The sequence below is a fragment of the Cicer arietinum genome, chromosome 2, assembly GCF_000331145.2.
Source record: "Cicer arietinum cultivar CDC Frontier isolate Library 1 chromosome 2, Cicar.CDCFrontier_v2.0, whole genome shotgun sequence".
Classification (NCBI taxonomy): Eukaryota; Viridiplantae; Streptophyta; class Magnoliopsida; order Fabales; family Fabaceae; genus Cicer; species Cicer arietinum.
The window spans coordinates 619,360-643,322 of record NC_021161.2 but is presented as its reverse complement, the minus strand read 5'-3'; the positions used below and the strand labels follow the sequence as shown (position 1 = coordinate 643,322).

The window sequence follows — 23,963 nt, the reverse complement described above, 5'->3', positions numbered from 1 at the left end:
TAAAGTATATTTTTTTTATCTCAATTTTTACGTTCAATTCATTTTCTTTTTTGTTAGTTTGATTTCGTTTTTTGTTAGCTTTTTTTCCTTATAAATGAGTTGAAATTTTGAATTATTGATATATTATTGTATCATATAAATACACTATTTACATAAGATATAAGTCATGTAAATATTATTTTTAATATAAAATAAACTTTTAGAGTTTATCAACGTGGGTTTAAATTAACAAAAGAGATTATGCTCTTACAATCTAGTAAACTCATATTCAATTTATATTTATAGAAGTACACATTTAGTTATGTCGCGATTCAAATAGCTAGAATTACCTCTAATCTAAAAAAACTTATAAAAAATAAAAAATTCAACAAATTTACAAATTGAATTCACATCAACAAAAATAAAGAAATATTTTTTTTTATCAATAAAAAAAACCAATTTACTTAAACTTTTTGGTTTTGAAAACCTTGATGATAACATATGCCTATAACCCGCCAAGCTGGACTTTGACACAATGAATAATTCACTCAACTTGAACCTATGAGAAAGTTAAAAAGGAGAAGAAGAAATAATTAGATAATATTTATTTTTTAAATTATATAAATATTTTTGTGTAGGCTCTTTTTTCTTTCAATTATATCTAAAACCGAATTGGTGTGACTTAATTTATTAAAAGTATTTTTCATTTAGTAGGTACACAATAATCACTCACTCATCTATATATAGCTTCCAAAACCCATTTCAATCTTCATAAATCATAACAATATAAACCAAAATACAAAAAGCAAAAGAAGAAAAACAAGTTCCTTTGACCTCTCCAAATATCTAACTATATCACCAAAACCATACACTTAAAATTTTCTCATTTATTCATTAAAAAAAAATGGGTGTTGTGTGCACATGGGAAACTAAGAGGTTAGAGCTTGATGTTTTTCACCGGAATCAAGTGGCGGTGGCCGGAATACACCGGAGAAAAGACGATGAAGGATTAAGAAAAAACAACAATTTTTCTTCTTCTTTAGATGATGATGACAAAGGAACAACCTTGGTGTGTGTTACTAGTGGTGTTTCTTATTTTGGTCTTGCTTTGGTCAACCATCTTTTGGTCTTGGGTTACTCTGTTCGAATCATTGTTGACAACCCAGGTTGGTTAATCTTTCTTAATTTCTTCAAAGTTTTATTTTTATTAATCTATGGAAAAAATTAGTTATGGGTTTTCTTTCAATTTTAGATCCTTAATTTGGTTAAGGTTTATAATTGTAGATTATGTTCTTCCTAGTTCATGTTTTTTATTGAAGATGAAAATACCGTTTTATTTATTGGGTGTTGTGTTAAATATGACTTTTTTCTTCATGGGTAGGTGTGAGCATAGGAACTATTAATAATTTGAAGACATATAAAAAAGATGAAAATAAAAAATATTAAGTTGGTGGCAATTGGCAAAGTGGCAGTGTTAGTTTATCTTTGAGTAAGAGTCAAAGAATGGGAGGAATTAAGTTTAAATTTGTCTAGAAAAAAATATTAATATAATAACTATTTTTTATTTTAAATATAAATAAAAATTAATATAATTGTTCTAAATTTTAAACATTTTTTACTCATTTTATTTATATTTGAGACCGAAACAATAATATCTATTTAAAAAATTATTATGAAGTTGAATTACTATGATTTAAAACATTAAATTTATGTGGGTAGGTAGGATAGAAATAGAAACAGTGAATTGAAGGATAAATTCAGCATATATGAGCCATAAGTTCCAACAACATTTTGGAGAATTTTATTTTGTCAAACTTTAGAGTTAAAAAATGGTCCTCGTGTCTTTTTTTTATTTTATTTGCCTAGGTACTTTAAAGATTGTGAATGTGAATATAGACTTGCTTTATCTTTTTGTTACATTATTATTATGGCAGGGTTTGGAAGAGAAAAAAAAAATCATAATTTTATTTTACATTCTTTTTGGTTTTTTTTTTTAAAAAAAATATAAAATATATTGATAAATTTTATGTAAGCTTTCAATTATATATGTTTCAGTTAGATAGTATAATATTTGAGATTAAAGGATGAAATATGATTAAATATTGAGTTTAATAACTATAAGCTCATTGCCTCAAACAAAAAAACTTTTTATACTGTTTTAGTAAATTACTTAATTATTATAAAAAATCATATAAAGTTTGTTTATTTATTAGCATATAATTATTAAGATTTATCGTATTGTACATTTCATTTTCATTTCTTTCTGTCATTGTCTTCAATATAATTTGAAATTTAATAAATATAAAATGTAATTTTGAAATCTGTTTACTTAAACTTTTCATTTTTTTTTTATACAATTAAAATTTTCATTTTATTAAATGTCAACTGAATCCTTTACTAAGTCAAAAAATTGACTTAATTAATATTATGCGGCACCACATGAAAGTGTATTAATAGGACTTTTCCTCCAAATTTTTGGTCGTTTTGCACACACGTATATATATTGCAAATTGTCGTTAAAAATATATATACATTGCTAATTATAATATGAAAAATGTCAGCTTTGTTTTTAGTTTTTATTTACAAAGAAAATGATATACGGCAAAAAGTATAAATAATTAAAACATATAAAATTTTAGAAACAGTTTTATTCCATCTACATTTCTATATATTTTTCATTGACTATTAAAAACACTCTCTAATAAACTATTAAGTCATCGTTCTTGTATTTTTTTTCAAAAATTATTTGGTATAAAATAACATGATAATACGAAAGATGACCATGTTGATTATTCCAAGTCTACAACTTTAAATAAGATTTGGACTCTTCCTTGTGATTTATGTATACTTTAAATTAAAATAGCCGGCTTAAATTATATACACATAGTTTATATGTCTTTCATCATACATTATTCATTTTGATACATATTTAATGTTGATTGTATTTATACGATAATTTTTTTTTAAAATAACTTTTTTGTTTTTCAAAAAAAGAAATTAATTTTATTTATTTATCATTGAGACATCTTTTCATGACATATATACAAGTTTATATGATTCACCTTATTGAATATTTTATTAACTGTTAAAATATAAATAATTAACTATTTATTTAATGTATATTTCGTTAACCAATAAAATGTAAGACATAAATTATTTTAAATTTTAAAATAATACAATTTAATAATTAAAAAAATACTTTAAAGTAGTTAATAATATATATTTTAATAATTAACGAAGTATTTTAAGTAGTAAATAATATAAATCTTATACTATATTAAAAAGTGTTTTTCATTTTATAAAAAATGAAAAATTATGTATTGTATTCTAACAATGCAATTGTTATTTTAATCATACACTATCTTTTGATTTATAGTTTATTGTATGTCCACAAAACACCAAAAGAGTGTTGGTGCAAGAAGCATGTGATCGGTGAATTAAGATATTTTATAAGAAATTAATTTTGTAAGTACTATATTATATATACTTTTGGCATTTGGCACAACACGTAACTAAAGCTCACATCACATGTGGGTGTGGCCCCTACGTGGATTTCTTTATTTGTTCTCTATCATATAACTAACTACTACTATACTATCAATGTAAACTTGATTAAATTAACTTAACAATTAAAAAAATAATGTTATTTTGTTTATTTATTTATTAGATTTGTTTAAACCCCTTGAATAAACTTTAGATGACCGTGATATATTATATTAAAATGATAAGTACTTACAAAAAATATATAAAATAATTAGCTTTTTAAAACAAATATAAGTTAATTAGTTGAAATAATATAAATTATAAAATTAAAATAATACATTAATTATGAATAACTTTTAAGGACACATTATGTCATATTTTATCACGTTATTTATATTCTCACAAAATTCACTTATAAAGTGAAAAATAAAGATAATAAGTGATATATGATATAGTTGGTTGAATGCAGAGGAGATAGAGAAATTGAGGGAAATGGAAAGAGATGGAAAAATGAGAAGTAATAATATAAATTTGGAAATAATAATGGCAAAGGTAAATGATGTTGAGAGTTTGGAGAAAGCATTTGAAGGATGTTTTGGTGTTTTTCATACTTCTTCTTTTATTGATCCTGCTGGTCTCTCTGGATACACTGTGAGTCTCTCTTTCTTTTATTGATTATGAAAAATATCTTCAATACAAAGTGTTACTATATCTAATAATTAATTACTTATGTTTGTTATATAGAAATCAATTGCTGAGATTGAAGTGAGTGTAACAGAAAATGTGATGGAAGCATGTGCAAGAACAGCTTCAATTAAAAGATGTGTGTTCACATCATCACTAGCTGCTTGTGTTTGGCAACACAATTCACATTCAAATGTTATTAATCATCACTCTTGGAGTAGTGAATCACTATGCATAGACAAAAAGGTAAATTTTCTCAACATTTGCACTTTATTTATTTTTATTTGGCTTAATTGCAGTTTTAGTCCTCCTATTTTAGCTGAATTGTGAAAATAGTCCCCCTATTTTATTTCTCCCCAGTTTTGGTCCTTTAAACATAGTTTTGGTCCAAAACTTAATGAAATTTCATTTTTTTGTATTTATTTAAGTCAGACCATGCCTCAATATCTTATTTGCAACAATTGTACCTGACATCTATGATAATAAATGGTGTAGTACGACTTTAAAAAATGAAATTTCATCAAGTTTTGGACCAAAATTCTGTTTGAGGGACCAAAACTAGGGAGAAACAAAATGAGGAGACTACTTTCGCGATTCAGCTAAAATTGAGGGATCAAAACTGCAATTAAACCTTATTATTTATATTCGTGTTTAGTTGTTTTTTAAAGATTTTTATATATCTTAATAAAATGGCAGCTATGGTATGCATTAGGCAAGACGAGGGCAGAGAAGGTTGCTTGGAGAATAGCAAATGAAAGAGGTTTGAAACTCACTACAATTTGTCCAGCACTCATCACTGGTCCTGAATTTTGTCTTAGGAATCCAACAGCAACAATTGCTTATCTCAAAGGTACCTTAATATTATAAATTTGTTAAAGACATGAAATGTTTCATTGAATATAAAAATTAAAAATTCAAATGCAAATGCAGGGGCACAAGAAATGTATTATAATGGTTTGTTAGCAACAGTTGATGTAAAGAAAGTGGCTGAAGCTCATGAAAGTGTATTCAAAGAAATGAATGGAAATGCTTCTGGTAGATACATTTGCTATGATAATGTAATTGAAGGTACAAGTGAAGTAGAGAAGCTAGCTAAGGAAATTGGTATGCCTAAAGATAAGATATGTGGTGTGGATGAATCAAACAATTCTTTGCATAGATTTCAATTGTCAAATGACAAATTATGTAGACTAATGTCTAGGCCACTTAGGTGTTTTAGTGAATATTAGGTCCAAATCATCAAACCATGTTATTATGCTTTTTTTAGTGTGTTTTTTAATGTGAGGTTTATAGCATGTGCCCTCTCATGTTTTTATGTTATTTTGCAACAACAAAAATTATGTTAAATTATTTTATTTTCAATGAAATATTAATGTTTTCCAAAACATTACAATAAAAACAATTCAAAATAGTGAGATAGAATAAAGATATAATTAAAAGATATTTAAGCACTAATTATTTAATGTCTAATTAAAATAAAATAAAATAAAGCACTAACTATTTAATGTCTTTTCATTAAAAAGTTTTTAGAGAGTTGGTAATTTTAAAAAAAAAAAAATTACAAGAATTATTAATTGAAAAACATACTATATTGAAAACTATTAAATTTTCTTATATTTTTGAAGTCAATCTGAATTGAATCAAATAAATATTCGATTAAAATTTTATTTCATTTAAAATTGATCACCAGAATAAATGAAATAGATTTCTATATAAATAAAATACAATACATGACATTTATTTTCTTATATTTCTTATATTGTATTTAAGATTTTTTTAATTATTTATATATTATTATTCATATAATTTTTTTAATCACTTACATATTATTTTTCACATTATAATTTAACAAGTGTTTTAAGTAATTATTTTAATAATATGAAAAATAAATATTAAAAAAAATAAATTATATTTTTAAAATAAATATCTTTAACTTTTATTTCAGTCCCTCTTATACAGTTGAGTATGATAGCTTATTTCAAATTACCTTTGTTTCATAAAATGGCTGGTGCAAATCAGTCTATTTTCTTTACTAACCAAACATTATATGATCAAAATTGAGATTTCAGAGGAACAATCATCACTCACACACAAACTATAAATCAAACGGCCAAGGACAATTAAATCAAAAATAAAAAATATATATAAAAAATTTTCAAAAAAATAAGTGAAGGCCTCAGAGATCTTGGTGGATAAAAATCATCAAAGGGGAGTTTTTCTCCCATCAAGAGTAGCAAATATTTTTAATGCATCACCGGCCAAAATTCAACTTAGATATAAATAACAAAAAGAAAACCAAAATTTAAAATAAATTAATAAAAATAAATAAATAAATAAATATGAATATGATGTTGTCAGAAGTAGCTGGTTGTAATCTCATCTATAAAAATATCAATGGGAATCCGATTGATTTTTTTTCATCATTCAACATCATATAATATATATGAACGAAATATTAAGTAAAAAGCAACGCAAACAAAAAATAAAGAAATTACATATATTATGAATCTTTGTCTAACGTGCAAAACTAAAAAAAATTATACATGAGATCAAAATATAATGATAGAGTTAAATTTGTAGTGAGAGTGTGAAGAGGATGTGAAAATTTCTTATGAGAGAGGAATTGGCGGCGCAAAGAAAACATTAGGGTTGTGTTGTTGTTTTTGAAATGCTTTGAGGAATTTATTTATAATGTATTTTGTTGTTGGGCTTTTTGGGCTTTTGAAAAGGCTTTTTTTATTCAATTGGGCTTCACGGCTTGTTTTTCTTAACATGATCCACAATCATATTCAATTTGTAGTAAGCAATTTAGATGAGTTAGTGTTTACATTTATGAAAACAATTCAATTAAATCTCATCTAAATTAGTTAGTCCAAAGAAGATTATAATAAAAATAAAAACATTTTAATAATGTATACGAGTGGAAGGAGAAATCTCTTTTTTTTCTTCAAGAAATTTCACATCAGCCCAAATTAAGAAATCACTTTTGTCAATGATTGTGATATGTAATTGTGCAATTTAGACCAATACAATTTTTGAATTAATTTTAATTATTTTGTTCACCAAACAACATTTAATAAATAAAAAACATAGCTTTTTTTCTAAAATTCAAATTACTAAGTTCAAATTTTCGTTATTTTTATTTCTTGAACTTTTGCACTTAAAATTCATGTTTAATTAATTTATTGTTAAAAACTTTCAAATTTTTGTGGGGAAAATATTTATAATATTATAAAGGTTTAATGATCATATACCGACATCAAACACGAGTTATTAATTGAGTTGATATTTAACGATAAAAATTTTAATTATTTGAGGAATGATGAAACCAACCGTTAATATTTATTTTCGGTGTAAAATTAATTTACATTGACAATACATATTCTTTTTTCTCATGTTATAAACATGTATTTGAAAAATATTATAAGGATATAAATAAGTTGATTTAATAACATAGTGTACGTTGACTAAAAGTTTAATAATTTTTTTATAAGAATTAAAAATAGATTTTAAATTTTTTATAAGACCTAAAATCATATCTAACCCATTTTAATGAATGGAACAAATAAAATAATTATTTGATCAAAATTTAAACTTTATAAATTTAATTTCTTTTATTTTGAGAATCTAAACCTATAAACCACTTGGTTAATCTCATTTTTATTCTTGACCTAAAATATATCACTCATCACACATCTCGTTAATTATCTAAAGATTTTTATATTTGACGGTATTTCATTACTATAAGTCAATTTTTTTAAAAAAAAAAATTGTAAGTTTAAGTGTTTTATTTCTACATACATGTTTGATTTTGATGTGAGATTGACAAAATCGCGGTGGTTTACAATGAAAAAGGAGAAAAAAATGAAGTCCAAAGTAGTACATGAGACTTGAAAAGCATGCAACACAATGATTTCGTAGTTATTAGAAAAAATAAGAATAAATAATCATTTAGTCATTGAAAGTGCATAACGTTGTCATTTTAGTTCATAACTCACTTAAATACCTAAATTATTTTTTAAATCATCAAATAGTCAATTAGTTTAGGCTTTAATGTTATAATGATCATAAATTATTTTGACAATAAGTTGTATTTGTTAGGGACTATTATGGAAATAAGTTATATCTTTTAATGATTATTTTAACGATTTTATGACGAATTTAAATTTTTAATTGAGTTAGAGATCAAAGTGACAATACACTACAATTTTAATGACTAAAATAGTGGTTTACATGGAAATAGAAAAATAAGATTCATGTATCATTAACAATTGATATTGTATACATATTTGATGTCTAATTTTAACACAAGTAATTAAATTTAATCATTTAAATTATTATTAGTATTTATGTGATAAAGTTTTGTTTGCGTCTATGTTATTGTTTGATAACTTATTTTCATTTCATTGAATATATATTAATGGACTAAACGATAACACGTCACAAAAATGAAATTAATATTATATCTTTAATCATCTAATATATTAATCTATTATTGTATAGTATCTTTGTTTAATTGTTTGACTGATGTGTATAATCATGTGTTTTCTTTCAACTTATAGAATTTGAAAGAGAATCTTTAAAATTTTAAAGTATAGTCCAAATCCAAATAACTTCATTTTTTCTAAAAAAAAACGCTTATAGTATCATAGTAAAGTTAATCACTTTATGCAAGTAAAGATTCAAAACCATAACTTTCAAAACCGCCCAAATCTCTCTTTTGAATTTATAGTAAAATAAATAAAATCAATATCTTTATCCTAATATGTTCTCAGTTTCCTTCCCCTCATTGATGCTTTGAACTAAAATAAAATATTTTGCACTGATTACCAAACACATTCACATGTTTTGTTGTAGACAGCCATTGTTTGAACTTGGAGAAGAATTGACCCTTTGACACCATTCCAAAATCTTAAACGAGTCAAATTAATATGATTAACGAATTCGAATGTGTAGTTTAAATAATTAAATTGAGACATTTAAAATAATTTAATTAAAAAAAATGGTCGAAGAACAAATTTTAACTAATAATATAATTTATTAACGACCAACATTTTTTTATAAAAAAAAAATGTTTTTAATGAGAGTTCTAACATAAATCTTGATATGAAAGATGTAAAAAGAAAAAAACACTTGAGTTGTGTTTGCTAAATCCTTTTAAAGAGTAAAGAAAATGCATAGAGCAATGTGGATGCACGTGCCTTCTGCAAGTCACGTGCCTGAATACTGGTCAGATTTGATTAACAAAATCAAACATATGATATGGTCAGACTAAGTGGAAAAAGAGCTAAGTAAAATAGCAACATTTTCCCATATTCCCTCTCATTGGAACTCTTCATCACTAACAATTTTTGTGTAGACACACATTTGGACCCACAAAATACTTTTAAATAATATGTATTTTTTATGTGATTAAATATATATGTGTGTTAATACATGAATTATTCTTTTGGTACACCCCTCTTCTAGTCTCTCTCTCACTTAAACAAATTTGGATAAATAGTCATTTTAATTCTATAATATGTGGAGCATTGTCATAATAATGTTAAAATGTATTATAAAAATATAGTTTCTTAATCATTTTAATTTAAATATTTTATAGTTAATTAATTTAGTTTTTATTTTATTTTAATCAATTTATTCTATAAAATTATTAATTAAAAATGAACATGCATTAATTAGTGATTATAGCGACAACTACACACATATTCACAATCAAAATAGTTATAGTTGTTCACTAGACAGATTTTCTACACTAATGTATTTATTGATATATTATATACTACATAAGTGTATATATAATATAATATACTGTTCCTCTGATATTATATGATTAAAATATAAAGGTTTGGCTTTTAATTAATAAAGTTTTACAAACTACGATAAAAAAATAAACTATAAAGCATGCAGAGAGATCAGAGGGAGAGAGAGAGAGATTCCTGAAATGGGTTTTTCTTATATATTAGATCAAGTTTGTGCAAGCTTGCAACAACACCAAAAGATTAAGAGATCAATCTTATATTAATCAAAATCAATGTTATGTGGATTTTAACTTAAAGAAACCTCTCTTGTTCTGATTTTGAAGCTTCACTCTTGCTCTAAGGTAAAACTCTCTTAAGCTTTTTTTCTTTCTTCTTTTAGTGTATTATTATATTTATTTTATTGTTTAGATGGTAAATTAATTAATTAATTAATGCACTTGTTTTAAGTTCTATGTTTTCGTCTACAGCTTAATTTGAGCTTCAAATTGACAATTATAATATAATGCATGCAATTCATGTTTATGAAAGTATGATTTTTTTTATTTTTAATTTGTTGAAATCTATAACCAATATTAAACTTTGAATGTGGATCTTAATTACATCAAGCTAAGTATAGCTTTCCCTTGAACACCATCTATAATTTGCCTTTTGGATCTTAGTTAATATCTTTTTCTTTGATGCATTATATGTGTAGTTAAGCTATATATTATCCTTCAACATTAACAATAATTTTAATATTCCTGTTTAGTTTGGAGGAATGGATTTGCAACATGTCTTCTATTAATTAAATTATTAAATATAAAAAATGTTTCTTTTTAGAATAAAAAATGTTACTTATATGTATATGACTATAAAAGACAAATATATATATATATATATATATATTGAAAGTATATACATTTTGCAATGGCCGTTCTTTGGTTAATTGGATCATTAATTTAGTATTGATTACAAAATTTGTTTGTGTTGAGAAATGGATGAATCCTAAAGTTGACTTTAATTAAGATGGTAGAAGTGAAACTTATATACTTAGTTTGGCACCTTTTGCATACAACTTCAAAGGGAATATGCTATAAAATTACCATAAAGATGATATATATGTAAGTCCTATGAAATGGTAGCTAAGAAAGAGAAAATTACATTACTTTTAGGATTGGTGAGAAACTAACATTACCATTGTCAAAATTGATTCTCACTTTGTAGAAGTTGGGCCACCATTTTATTATTCATGATAGAAATAAAATTACTTTTTGTATTGGTGGAAACATGGTATCTTTTTCTTTATGGTGAAGCTAGCCAGCTACTCACATATTCCACAGTAAAATATTAAAAGAAAGTTCTTAATCTAAAAACTATATACTATATGTGTTTGTTTATGGGTAAAAAAAACTAACTTTGAATAAATTAATTTTAATTAAACGTAAGTTGAATATAAAATAATTAATATTTAGATAGATTCATATAAATTGATAAAAGTGAGTTGAACAATAAATTTAAAATTTTAAAAATCATGTTTAGAATTAAAAGCTGCAAATTCTGACTTCAAATTAAAATCAATTTTATAAGTAAAATAAATTTTACTCGATAAGAATTACACATGTCAAAATAAATTATATATCTTTAAAATTAATTTTGAATCTTATAAAAATAAAATCAAACATACACTGTATAAAGATTTATCTGCCCTTACAAAAGAATGTGTTAACAATAAATTGTGTGATACAAATATGTAATTTTCTTTGTTCATATTTTGTTTTTGAAAGAGACTTTATTAATAATTTATGTGATATTAAAAGAGGAGGAGTGTACATAGAATATATTAAAAAGAGTGTTTTTTAGTCAAATTATAGTATAGAAATTTAACTAAAGTGTCACAGAAAATAATTTATGTTTTTTAGTCATATTTTTGTATTCTATAATCGATGTGTGTGAATCAAACTCATCACTAATCTCTTTGAAACCCAAAAGATTTAATTTGACTGAAGTTTCATTTTTACACAAAAAAATTGACTAATAAGGTTATATGTATATATACAATACTCCTATAAAAAAGGGTGGAATATTAACGAAGATATTTACATATTATATCAATATCAACTTTAGGAGCATCAATGATAGATCTGTTTTCTCTTTCTCCTCAATTTCCTTTTTCACTTTTTTTGGTATATTTTTTGGAAAACGAGCCCTCACATTATTAATATTTTATTCAATGGAAATAATCAATTTGAGTAATAACAAGAAATCATTTTTATTATGTTCAAAATCTATCTCTATGCATTTTCTTTCTACTCAAATCTTAGATCAATTCCTATTATTTAATCTTGTTTTTTGTTTTCTTTCTAATGAAATCACGTGGAGTAGCATAATTATAGTGTTTTGTCATGTGAAAAACTAGTCTTAAACTACAAACCTCACATTTTCCAAGTAATTTTGTAGAATATACAATTTTTTAATTTTAATTTTTACATAATATTTTTCTGAAGAGTTATTGATAAAATTAAAGATAAATATTCAAATTCTTCGATAAAGATTAGTTATTGACAAAGTAGATAAATAGTAATACTAATATATTACACTAATATAATGACTATAAAAAAAATACCATCTCCTTCTCTAAATATATTAATTATCAATAATACATTTTGTTTAGCTAACTTTCAAGATAAGTAGTTGCCATTTAATTCAAACGATCTTGCTATAATTAATTTTGCTTAATATAAGTTTAACAAAGTTTCATGGCTTAATGTAAATAAATGGTCAACAAAGTCTAAGGGCAAATAAAATTGGATGAATAACTTGCAGTCAAAACCGTTGGGTAAAAGAACTGCAAATCGAAATCCATCCATGAGATTCATACACTATTAGAGTCAATATAGTCAAACTAATGTGACATTGAATTCGAAGTGGAAGAGTTTATCTGTAATTATTATTACTCTTTGTTTAAAAAAGAGTGGCTAGTTTTTGCACATTTTACACGCATTAAAAATATTATTATAATAAAATAGAAGAAATAATATCAATGATACATAAATCTAGTGAAAGATGTTAGATCTTCCAACATAATACCTTGAATAAAATTATCTCCAACAAGGAGAGTCTATTGAAGAAAAAAGAAGAATTTTATCACTAATTTGTGTGTTTATCACTTATTATATATATAAAGTAGTATAATATTTTGAGAATAATGTACATAATATTAACTATATGACATAATTAATAAAATAATTAATCTTACAAAAAATTTAAAATGACTTTTATATAGACAACTTTTTTTATTAAAATAATACTCATTGCAAAACAAGGAATTATATAAGGTTTTTTTTATTTATATATATATATATATATATATATATATATATATAAATAAATGTTTATGTATAAGGCCTTTAATTGAGGTTTTTAATGTATTGATTTAAATGCAAGGAGTCCGGGTCCTGTTTTGATGGAAATCTAACATGCGTGTTTTTATTAGCATTATATATATTTATATATAAAAATAAAAATTTATGTATATGTTTTTGTTTTAGTAAAAAGTTGTGTAAATTTGCATATAGACATAAAAAAGAAGAAGAAGAGAATCAAATGGATGAGAAGGCAGAAGGAGTTTCACATAGCAAAGCAAGAGGAAATGGGCCCACAAAAAAGAGATTCTCAACAATGGAAGATTGTGAAGGTGATATGGTAGAATGTTCTAGCAAGTATTTCAAATCATGCACAACAGGATTAATAACTGATTGTGTTGCACTATGTTGTTGTCCTTGTGTTGTTTTACATTGTTTTGCTTTGGCTTTTATAAAAGCACCTTGGGTTATGGGAAGAAAATGTTTGGGATTAGGGAAAAACAAAAATCATCAAAAGGGTCATCATAAGAAGAATGAAGATAATAATAATAATGTTGTGTTACAAGGGAATAATAAAGAAGATGATTTGAAAGGGGGGTGTCCAACATCAACAATGGAGGGTGTCAATAGCAATCTTGGATTTGAAGCTGATAAGGTTTGGCATGACTTGTATCAAATTGGTCATTTAGATTTTGGGAGGGTTTCTTTGTCGGAGGATTAATTTCAATATTGTAAGTATATATATAAATCTTATTGAATTTTTTTCTCTCAAACTCTTATGTGTATCAGAAGAATCATTTGAATTACACTTTGGAAGGGATGAAAAAAATCGAATTCAAACTAAAAATGACTTGGTTTGTCTAAATAGATCAATTTTAATTTCAAGTATTAAGTGGTATTAGAAAAGTTGATTTTAAATTTAGTATAGTTTGTATGTTCATGACTCAAACATGTTTGGTGAACATTCCAGAAAACATTGTTCAGAATAATTTTTATATTATTAAAACGTAACAAATTAGTTTATCACTGGAAACAACTCAATCATCAAAAAAATAATATATTCCGTTTAACTTTGAATTAAAACAACAATAAATCATATAAGCAAAACTTAATTAACTATGTTGTTTTTTATACTATTATTCTTAGAATACTATTTAATTTATTTAGTTTTTATTCTCATTATTCCCATAAACCATAATTTAGATAAATAATAACTATTTTATTACTTTTAAATTAAAAATCAAATCAAATATATACTATTTCTTTAAAGTATGTAAAATATGATGAATCATTATTAAATGTGTATGTAAAACTAATTTAGTACATGCACGCACGCTGATATGAAATCTGAGAAATTATTTTGTGTGAAAAAATTATGAAAATATCTAGTTGAATAAGTGTCCATGTTGTTGTTATTTTTTTTGTTGAAATTATTTGACTTACAATGTAAAGTATTTTATATTATTGATAAATTACAATTATTCATAGACTTTAAAAAGTATTTATAGTTTTAACCAACAATTTAAAAAAAAAATACACTAAAAATATATATAAATTTAAATAGTTTTTTTTGGAAATAAATTAAAATATTTATGTTCTTCCTATATTTTTTAATGCATAGAAAGAATGAGTTGAGATTTCCTAAATATTTGAGGAAGTATTTACGAGAGAAAAGAAAAAAAAACATAAATGTTATTTTTAATATTATAATTGTTAAATTATTTTATTTATTTCTTTCTAATGATTATCAAAATTTATAAGTTCTAATTCAACTAACTAATATTAAAAAAAAAAAAATTATACTCGTGGAAAAAGAGAAAATGTACGTTTAAACTGAAAATGACACCTCATCTTATTAAGAGGTCGACGGTTTAATTTCAACTTTAACAGAAGCGTTAAGAATTCGAATTTGATTTATTTGATATAAGATAATTCGATATTTAAAATATTATAAATACGCTGTCGACATAGTCTAAATTGAAATAAAAACGATCCTCGTCCAAAAAATAAAAATAATTGAAAGAGAAAGAGAACGAGTTGACTCGGTGAAAAAGAAGAATGGGTGAGTCGGTGACTCGGATAATGGTTGGAGTGAACGAGTCAAGCATGAAGGGTTACCCACACCCTTCGATCAGTAGCAAAGGTGCTTTCGAATGGACGATTAACAAGATCGTTCGTAACAACGTTTCTTCTTTCATTCTTCTCTTTCTTCATGTTCAAGTTCCCGATGAAGATGGTATACTATGCTTTCTCTCTCTCTCTCTCTCTCTTTCTCTACTATTTTTTTGGTTGTTGAAATGATTTGTGCTGATTGCAGTGTTATGTAAGTGAGATCGTGTAGATTGAATTTGATGGAATCATAGTGTGGTACTGTAATTTTAGCTAAAACTATGCTTTGGAGATTCAACAACATCACAATATTATTGTTTCGTTTTTTGTAGGTTATGAAGACGTGGATAGTGTTTATGCATCAAATGAAGACTTTAAGAACATGAAAGAGAAAGAAAGGGTTAGAGGGACTCATCTACTGGAATACTTTGTCACTAGGTGTAATGAAATTGGGGTAATAGTTTTTTTTTTTTTTTTTGATAAACTTCTCCATAAGCACTTATGCTAAAAGAAATACTGTATTTAAAGAATCTTGTAATAACTGTGCTTGTTAAACAATAATTTCTTATATTAGTTGAAGTTAGCTTTTTTTATCTTAATTTTTTGAGAAGCTCTTGTTTAACTTCTTCATAAACGGAATCTCGGATTCTTTTATTGAACGACTCATATTCTCTCGACCATCAAGGAATATGAGCTGTTTGATCTTTTCATCTGATGGTCGAGATATATGACCGTTGGACCACATGATTGTAGAGAATCTGAATCCTTTATAAACTTATAGAGTCTTTTGTTAGTGAAAAATCATAGATTTTTTAATTAAGAAGCTGTCCTCTATTAGAAGCTAATCCAAATTGGTCCTTGGCGCATCCCCACAAGCTAAATATATATACGTTTGTAGGTGGCTTGTCAAGCATGGATAAAGGAGGGTGATCCCAAAGAAGTGATACTGAATGAGGTTAAACGGCTACGTCCAGATTTACTAGTTGTCGGAAGCAGAGGTCTTGGACCTTTCCAAAAGTATGTGCTTGGTCTCTTTTTGCATTATGAATTGTCTGGATTTTTTATGAGATTTCAAGAGTGCATCATAGCTCCTTGAATTCAATTTATCCTGAAATATGTTACTAAGGATTTATTTAATATAGCTATTTGTTATAAATGATGTGTTGTATTAGAGCCATGATTTTACAAATTAAATTATGAATGTCTATTGAACAATGGTATGAATTTTTAAATATCAGTAATTTTTCAGAAATATATTGCGTTAGATGAGTGGAAAGATTAGACGAGATAAGATTGAAAACATTAGATAGAGTTGGGATAGTACCTATCGTAGAAAATATGGGGAAAACTCGGTTTAGGTGGTTTGAGCATGTTGAGAGGAGACTTGTATGTTTGGTAGTAAGGTGAGTATATCAGATAGAGGATAATTAAATTGGTAGAGGCAAAGAAAGACCTGAAAAAACCATAAGAGGAACTATTTAGAAAGACTTAGAAATTAATGAGTTGGATAGAGATATGATATATGTCAAAACTTATGGTGTCATTTGATCCATGTAACCGACCCTACTTAGTGGAATAAGCTTTAGTTGTTGTATACGAAATTTACATGTTATGAGTTTCTTGAAAATTTGAATATATATATAAATATATATTGGTTCATTCTGTTCAATTAGTGATTTACAGATTCGACCAGTAACTTAAATTCAACAATAACCAATTTGATTTGTCATGCTGTACAGGGTTTTTGTTGGGACTGTTAGTGAATTTTGTTGGAAGCATGCTGAATGCCCTGTCATGACTATCAAACGCAAGCCAGATGAAACTCCTAGGGACCCTGTTGATGACTAGTATTTTGACATTGGAGATTGATTATATGTGTTGGTGTTGAACATAATGAAGATTAGTCTATGGAGTTGTTCAGTGTAGGAACACGTGCATGATCTCGAACTTTTTGAGCTTTCTTGCCCTTGTTCCTTCTGTCTTTTATCTGTGTATCTTTCTGCTGTTGTTGATTACTTTGAATGTACAAAGCTATACGTTTGTGTGGTTTGTACTCTCCATTGCTTAGAATGCAATGGTGTAATAGTATTCAATAATATACATGTCATGCATGAATTGAAAATTTGCCATTCAGGCAAAGATTGCACATGGGTGATTGTTCTTTCTTTTTCTTTTATTTCATATATTTTTTGGTTAGCTAGTTTTGGTTTTTATAATATGATGATATTGGAAGGATGAGGTAAGGGGCTAGGGTATCAATTGAAATTAAATTGCATCCAACGCAAAACGTATTTAGCTTCTAAGTATACAACATGGAAGGGAAGAAACGTGTTCACCTAATACAAGAATTCGAATTTTGGAATTCGTCCTTAACTGAAGTTTTTATTCTTATATACCGTGGAGCTATTAATAGGCATTTCAGAGATAAACATTAGTGCTTAAATTAGCTCCTTGTAAGTTTTTATCTCCGGTGGAGGTGTCTAAAAGCGATGGTGTATGTAAGCTTACCATCTCTTAATTAAAGATTTAAATTACACAAAGTACACCAGTAAACTCCATACTAATAAATGTTCATATCTTGTTTAGCTGTCATGATGACAGTAATTGATCAATGCTTCACTGAACTAAATATCCTCATTCTTTAATAACAAGAGCTTCGCATACAATTAATATTAATGAAACTCATAAAATCATATAATATTATTGTGACTATGAAATAAAAACTTACACCAAATATAAAACCTCTCCTCGATCACCCTAGTTTATGATCAGTCATAAAGTGAGAAAAATAATTCTCAACTTGATAGTTAGCAAAACCTGAATCAGGCGTTACAACCAGTGGTGAATCAAATATTCAACAGTGATTATCAGCCTATATTTAAATTTCAAAATCTTCCCATCAATTAGGGATAAACAATGAATGACAGCATGCTAAGAACAGAACAGCCCTACATTAAAAGATTAATAACAGAATCTTTCTCTATGAATATATATCCTCATCATGCACTAACTAGCTTTATCACCAGCTGCCAATTTTATTCTCTGTTGATGTTCAGCAACTTTATAATCTACCACTTCACAGAACAAGCTTGGGTCAAGCACACAGTCATCGCTTCCGTACACAGCAGCTTGGACACTAGCCATCAGTTTTGCTATTTCCCTTCCGGAAAATCCATCAGTTTTAGCTGCCGCTTCCTTTAAGATATCATCGGTCAATCCCTTAATCTCTATCTTTTGTGGGTTTGCTTTGAAAAATCAACCGGATTTTTGTGATCCAGCTTGAGCTATGTATTTATCCAGGTAGAGCTTAAGAAGTTTAAAACGTTCCTCTTCTCCGGGTAAGGGAAATTCTAGGACCTCATCAATACGGTCTGCAACAGCTGAATCTAGGTCGCCGGGACGATTTGTCGCAAGGGCAAGGACTATGTCTTCAGACTGGTCACCAGTGCGGAAGAGAAGGGCATTTAGTGCACTTCTTTGTGCTTCACTCATATATGTCTTGTTCCGCCTGAAAAATTCAATCAATTCACTCGGATAATTCTCAAAGAATATTAGTTTTAATAACGATGCAACTTTTGCACACTCTTTGGAGTTTTTAAAAGAAGTAACGAAGTATGCTCCGAAGTCATGTGCATGCTGGAATCTAGCAGATTATAATCATTTAATGTTGCCGCATGCAAAGAGAAGGATAATATAAGAAAAATCATGGAATGGAAGAAGCACTCCTTACTCGCACAGAAATGCATCAGCTTCATCAATGAAAAGCAGTAAACCCCTATTTGACTTTTTGGCCCAATCAAACAATTGGTATATCTTTGTTACAGCCTGCGATCCCAGTGGAGCAACATCCCCTCCAGTCATCAATGCATAATCCAATCCCTGAACTAAATTGAAAACAAAAATCAGAAAAAATAACAATTTATCTAAAAGGAAAAAAAAAACACAGTTAAAAAAATTATGAGCACATAAGGTCAAATGTTCAGGATATACTTTGATTATTGTAAAAACATAAAGAACCAGAAGCATGGTGCTGAATATTCACTTGTATCTAGTATCTACTAAATTTCACAGAAACAAGGACCTGGAATTGAGTTAAGAAAGACAACAACCATATATTATCAACTTTTTAAATCCTATTTTTGCTTATATTTCATTGAAGAAGAAGTAGATCATTATGGCGTCATTTGATTTTTGCTTATATTTCATTCTAGAGGGAGTATCATATAACATATCTCTAGGTCTTCCTTAATAGTTTCTTTTATAGATTTAAGAAAGTCAGGTGAAAAATATATTTGTAGAGAAAGTTATTGTCAGCAAAAAAAGTTTAACAGGAAAATGGGAAAAATCTGATAAATGAGGAGATAATTTTGCTAATATGCTGAGGACTTCCATTTGAAACAATTGCTTACTAATGTACAAAATCATTAAACCAGAACAACAAGACCAAAAGTTAAGTACAAAATCATACGGATTTACGAGCCAACTCTCTGGCAGCCATTGTCTTTCCTGTTCCTGGAGGGCCATAAAAAAGCATGTTTCTGAATGGAGCCTGATGTGCTTTTGTGTTCGTAGTTGCAGATGCCAGCTGCTCAATTCTTTTATTAAGAGAAGGATGCAAAATTACATCGCCGAAACCCTTTCCATTTTTTGAAGCATAATCTAGATCACTACGTCGAGAAAGGGTGCTCTTGGCTTGAGAAAACATGCCAGACCAGGTGTATTTCCCTCTGGAGGACTCTCGGATCAATGATGGTTGTCCCAATATTCTATCAACATATCCCCAAATAACCCGTGCGCCTTCCCTACATTATGTTCAATGTGAATATAAATTATGCATAGCATGCAAATATGGCACTGAAATAAGGAATAGTCTGATAAATAGAGGTAAAAACTTAAAATTGTATTATCTCTAATAATGGATCCCCAAATAACCCGTGCGCCTTCCCTACACTACGTTCAATGTGAATATAAATTATGCATAGCATGCAAATATGGCACTGAAATAAGGAATAGTCTGATAAATAGAGGTAAAAACTTAAAATTGTATTATCTCTAATAATGGACTAGGCCAGGCAATATAACACCCAGTTACTTTTTTGCCCTCCTTTCTCATTTTTAGTAGCCCATTCACACTATCTGGACACTTCATACCTTGTTGTGTAGACGCCCGCTGCCAGAGCAGTCACTCCACCAACTGCTACAACCAACTTATTTCAATCTGTTAGAATGGTTCTTATACCCCCTGAAAAAGATAGCTTGAATTTTCAAATTTGGGGACTGGTTAGGAGTTGGTCTAACCCAGCCAAGCAAAAATACTGATTAAGTTCATCATCCAATTAAGCTACAATGCATCACGTAATGGGAACCAATAAATAACGAGGAAAAAAGTAAACAATAATACAACTCACAAACTACAATCATGCCGACTAATGATTAAACAACATGGTGAAAGTAAAAATGATAAAATACCATTACCACAACTATCTACGTGAAATTTCATTTTAAAATTAAAAGCATATATACATAATGTTGTAGTACATGCACTCAAATCCACAAATACTAATTGCATAATATATAGTGTGCATCTGGTAAAAATGTACCTCCAATATGGTCAAAGGTAGTATTTATGATAGAAATCCATTTTTCTTGCTCTCCATTAGCACGTTCAATTAGTATTCGCCTGTTCATCTCTTCAGATAGCTTTGCTTCGTGCGCTCTCCCTTCTGCTTCTGCCATAGTCCTTATTCTGATTGTTTCACGTTCGATCTCAGTCTTTTCCCTCTCAGTTTGCCTTCGTTGTTCTTGAATTTGTTCTTCTGTTGCACGTCGAGCTTGCTCCTGTCTGATTGATGATTCTTCTTGCAATTTTGCTAGCTCTTGGTTCCTTACTCTATGGTACTCATGTTCAGACTGACAATCATATGCAAGAATAAGAAACAACTCAATAGATGACAAAAAAAACTCCCAACTTACAAAAGGTTTAATGTATTACCTGCATCCTCTTCCTTGCCAACTCATCCTCATATTTATCCATCTGGGATTTTGTTTGCGCCTTCATCTGGGCCAGCTTTTTTTCTTCTTCGTATAAAAACCTTTGTCTTTCCTGTCAGGCAAAGTGGCAAACTAATTGATAAGCTGGAAAAACAAAACACAAGACACAGAGAACAGGAGCAGACAAGGTTTCACTTTCACACAAATAGTCAGCTGTTTAAGGCCATACTTTCAACGAAATAAACTTATTTCATCATGAAGCTCAAACTTCCATGACAATGGATATGATTTATTAAGCTATCAGACAACATCAACTTACAATAATAAAAACAATACAACCAGTTAAACCAACATTCTGTCTCACTTATAGTAATTAGCAACACGGCCATTCTATAGTCATACTCGGAAGTTCTTTGATTCAACTCAATGATGTCAAGGACGAAGCAACTTCTACAAAGGTCGAGAGACAAATCCCCTAGCAACCATCTTCTCGACCAACTCTTCATGCTTTTTTAGCTGTCCAGCCTTCCTCAGCTGCTCCAAAACCATTTCATAAATCGAAAGATTTGGTTTTAGACTTTTTTCTTCAACCATCTCCTTCATTAACTTGTATGCATTATTCCAGTGCCCCTTTTCACAAAACATCAAAATCAAAATCCGGTAAGTATTCACATTTGGTTCAACTTGACTCTCATCCATTTCCTTTTTCAACTTCAGAACCATATCAGTAGATTTTGAGTCAACAAACATTCTCATCAGTATATTATACGTCAACGTATTAGGCCTGCACTTAAGTTCCTTCATTTTAGCATACATCCGATGTGCACCATTCACATCATGCAACTCAGCTATGCATCCAAAAATTGAATTGAAAGTGCTTGCATTAGGATCGACCCCTTTCTTAACCATTGTATCTAAAACCTTCACAGCTTCATCAAGATTCTCATCTTTACAATGACTCTCAATGATAAAATTATAACTAATTGTATCAGCAGCACAACCGAGTCTCTTCATTTGATTGTAAACCTGCAAAACCTTTTCAGTCCTTCCAGCTTTCACATGAACCCTCATAAGACTATTAAAAGTAACAGCATTAGGATCACAACCAGCATCAATCATCTCAGCGAAAACATCATGAGCACGAGTGATCTGTCCACACCTACAAAGCGAATCAATCACAATGCTATAAGTATAAACATTAGGCTTAATTCCCGCCACTTTCATATCACTAAAAACCTCCTCAGCCTTCGATATATTACCAGCACGACACCAACCGTGAACTAAGCTAGTGTAAACTATAACATCAGGTTCAAACCTATGCTTAAGACTATCAAAAAATAATTGAGCTTCACTCGCTCTTCTCTTCTTACATAAACTACTAATCACAATTGAGAATGCAACCTTATCAGGCGTGCAACCATACTCTTCCATACGATTAAAAGCGTGCACCGCCTCCGCAGCCAATCCAGCCCTCACGTAACGCCGGACGAGAACAGCGAACGTGCCGACTGTAATTTCAACGCCGCGTGATTTCATCAAATCGATTAAGTTCCATGCTAATTCGAAGTGTCTCAGTTTTCCGGCCAGGTCAATCATCTCATTATAAGGCTCAGGGGAAGAAGGGAAGCCTTCGAGCGTGGTGGCATAGTTGAAGAAGGCTAGGGTTTGGAGGAACGGGTTACCGTGGCGGACACCGCCGCATTTCTCGATGACGCGGCGGGCAATGGAGGGAGAAATTGAATGAACGGTGGAGATTTGAGTAAAATGAATTGAAAGATCGGGTATGGAGAGATTGAGTGAAGGTGGAAGGGGGTTAGGGTTAGGGTTAGGGTTAGGGTTTTTGCAGTAATGGTCTTTAATTGCGGTGTGAAACTTGTCGACTATTTGAGAGTCTTCGGGAGATATGTTGGTGGTGTTTTGAGGAGTGTCGTTTGTAGCATTAGGTTCTGAAAGGAGAGATGAAGATGTTGATATGGTAATAGTGGGGAAAGAGAGTGTTGCAAGTGGAAGTGTAGCCTTGATTTGATGAATGACATGGTTAGTTAATCTTTGATACGAAACTGAACTCGGATCAATTGTTTGTTTTTGGTTTCCGGTTAAGAGGCAAGACTAAGCATGGTGAGAAAGACAAGATGATGATGATGATAATGGACCAGGGCCTCTAGAATTAGCGAATTGGGCCTCTAAAATAATGGACCATAGTAAGTTCCACGTGTACATATAACACATTTATAATTTTTGTATTATTAAAACTTAACAAACATTTAATTTCTTTTATAAATTTATTTTATTCATAAGTTTTTATCATTATATTTCTTGATGATATTAATTTGTTTCAAAAAATTGTTGAGTTGAAATAAGAAAAGAAATTTCTTAATGTAATATTTTTTCATATTCGTCTAACTATGTTATTTTTTTATAAAATTATTTTTAAAATATCATTTAATTTATTCAACTTTTATTCTCGTTATTTTCATAAGTGATAATTTAAATAATATAATGACTATTTTATTTTTATTTTTAAATCAAAATAAATATATACTATTCATTTAAAGCATGTAAAATATGATAAACCATTATGAAATATCAAGTAAAATTATTTTAGTATATGCAT

At 28.1% G+C, this 23,963-nt stretch overlaps 5 protein-coding genes, 2 non-coding genes and 1 pseudogene across 7 annotated transcripts; 3 read left to right on the top strand and 5 right to left on the bottom strand.

Annotated features, from left to right (window-relative positions):
- The first annotated feature begins 704 nt into the window (after nucleotides 1–704).
- Nucleotides 705–5,461, top strand: LOC101496371 (cinnamoyl-CoA reductase-like SNL6). Its single transcript, XM_004489208.4, has 5 exons — nucleotides 705–1,145; nucleotides 3,932–4,113; nucleotides 4,207–4,392; nucleotides 4,843–4,996; nucleotides 5,077–5,461. Exons 1-5 carry the CDS (start codon nucleotides 884–886, stop codon nucleotides 5,373–5,375), a joined length of 1,083 nt encoding a protein of 360 aa, XP_004489265.1. The 5' UTR covers nucleotides 705–883; the 3' UTR covers nucleotides 5,376–5,461.
- Nucleotides 5,462–6,318: 857 nt separating this feature from the next.
- LOC113785563 (small nucleolar RNA SNORD24) lies at nucleotides 6,319–6,406 on the bottom strand. The gene has a single exon (XR_003471689.1). It is a non-coding gene; the product is annotated as a small nucleolar RNA SNORD24 (small nucleolar RNA).
- Nucleotides 6,407–6,495: 89 nt separating this feature from the next.
- On the bottom strand, nucleotides 6,496–6,576 carry LOC113785584 (small nucleolar RNA R12). Its single transcript, XR_003471709.1, has one exon. It is a non-coding gene; the product is annotated as a small nucleolar RNA R12 (small nucleolar RNA).
- A 3,514-nt stretch (nucleotides 6,577–10,090) lies between these two features.
- On the top strand, nucleotides 10,091–14,022 carry LOC101496036 (uncharacterized). The gene is made up of 2 exons (XM_004489207.4): nucleotides 10,091–10,249; nucleotides 13,463–14,022. Exon 2 carries the CDS (start codon nucleotides 13,491–13,493, stop codon nucleotides 13,968–13,970), a length of 480 nt encoding a protein of 159 aa, XP_004489264.1. The 5' UTR covers nucleotides 10,091–10,249; nucleotides 13,463–13,490; the 3' UTR covers nucleotides 13,971–14,022.
- A 1,200-nt stretch (nucleotides 14,023–15,222) lies between these two features.
- Nucleotides 15,223–17,506, top strand: LOC101495714 (universal stress protein A-like protein). The gene is made up of 4 exons (XM_004489206.4): nucleotides 15,223–15,485; nucleotides 15,691–15,812; nucleotides 16,257–16,375; nucleotides 17,098–17,506. Exons 1-4 carry the CDS (start codon nucleotides 15,308–15,310, stop codon nucleotides 17,204–17,206), a joined length of 528 nt encoding a protein of 175 aa, XP_004489263.1. The 5' UTR covers nucleotides 15,223–15,307; the 3' UTR covers nucleotides 17,207–17,506.
- A 524-nt stretch (nucleotides 17,507–18,030) lies between these two features.
- LOC140919255 (uncharacterized) lies at nucleotides 18,031–20,160 on the bottom strand (annotated as a pseudogene).
- Nucleotides 19,821–21,392, bottom strand: LOC105851157 (uncharacterized). Its single transcript, XM_012712579.2, has 4 exons — nucleotides 21,351–21,392; nucleotides 20,959–21,268; nucleotides 20,510–20,552; nucleotides 19,821–20,160 (listed from the first exon to the last, which is right to left on the bottom strand). The coding sequence occupies exons 1-4, from the start codon at nucleotides 21,390–21,392 to the stop codon at nucleotides 19,821–19,823; spliced, it is 735 nt and encodes a 244-aa protein (XP_012568033.2).
- Nucleotides 21,224–23,482, bottom strand: LOC101512462 (pentatricopeptide repeat-containing protein At1g20300, mitochondrial-like). Its single transcript, XM_027332172.2, is given in 4 exon segments — nucleotides 21,224–21,268; nucleotides 21,351–21,461; nucleotides 21,669–23,322; nucleotides 23,325–23,482. Coding segments are annotated over 2 exon segments (1,584 nt in total). The 5' UTR covers nucleotides 23,386–23,482; the 3' UTR covers nucleotides 21,224–21,268; nucleotides 21,351–21,461; nucleotides 21,669–21,799.
- Nucleotides 23,483–23,963: the final 481 nt, after the last annotated feature.

Excerpts from the sequence above, each read along its gene's own strand:
- LOC101496371 (XM_004489208.4), top strand. The coding sequence starts at position 884 with ATGGGTGTTGTGTGCACATGGGAAACTAAGAGGTTAGAGCTTGATGTT. Across the intron at positions 1,146-3,931 it reads AATCATTGTTGACAACCCAG|AGGAGATAGAGAAATTGAGG; the intron begins GTTGGTTAATCT and ends GGTTGAATGCAG. Across the intron at positions 4,393-4,842 it reads CACTATGCATAGACAAAAAG|CTATGGTATGCATTAGGCAA; the intron begins GTAAATTTTCTC and ends ATAAAATGGCAG.
- LOC101496036 (XM_004489207.4), top strand. The coding sequence starts at position 13,491 with ATGGATGAGAAGGCAGAAGGAGTTTCACATAGCAAAGCAAGAGGAAAT.
- LOC101495714 (XM_004489206.4), top strand. The coding sequence starts at position 15,308 with ATGGGTGAGTCGGTGACTCGGATAATGGTTGGAGTGAACGAGTCAAGC. Across the intron at positions 15,813-16,256 it reads CTAGGTGTAATGAAATTGGG|GTGGCTTGTCAAGCATGGAT; the intron begins GTAATAGTTTTT and ends ATACGTTTGTAG. Across the intron at positions 16,376-17,097 it reads GGTCTTGGACCTTTCCAAAA|GGTTTTTGTTGGGACTGTTA; the intron begins GTATGTGCTTGG and ends CATGCTGTACAG.
- LOC105851157 (XM_012712579.2), bottom strand. The coding sequence starts at position 21,392 with ATGGATAAATATGAGGATGAGTTGGCAAGGAAGAGGATGCAG. Across the intron at positions 21,269-21,350 it reads TGGCAAGGAAGAGGATGCAG|TCTGAACATGAGTACCATAG; the intron begins GTAATACATTAA and ends TATGATTGTCAG. Across the intron at positions 20,553-20,958 it reads TACCTTTGACCATATTGGAG|TTGGTGGAGTGACTGCTCTG; the intron begins GTACATTTTTAC and ends TGGTTGTAGCAG.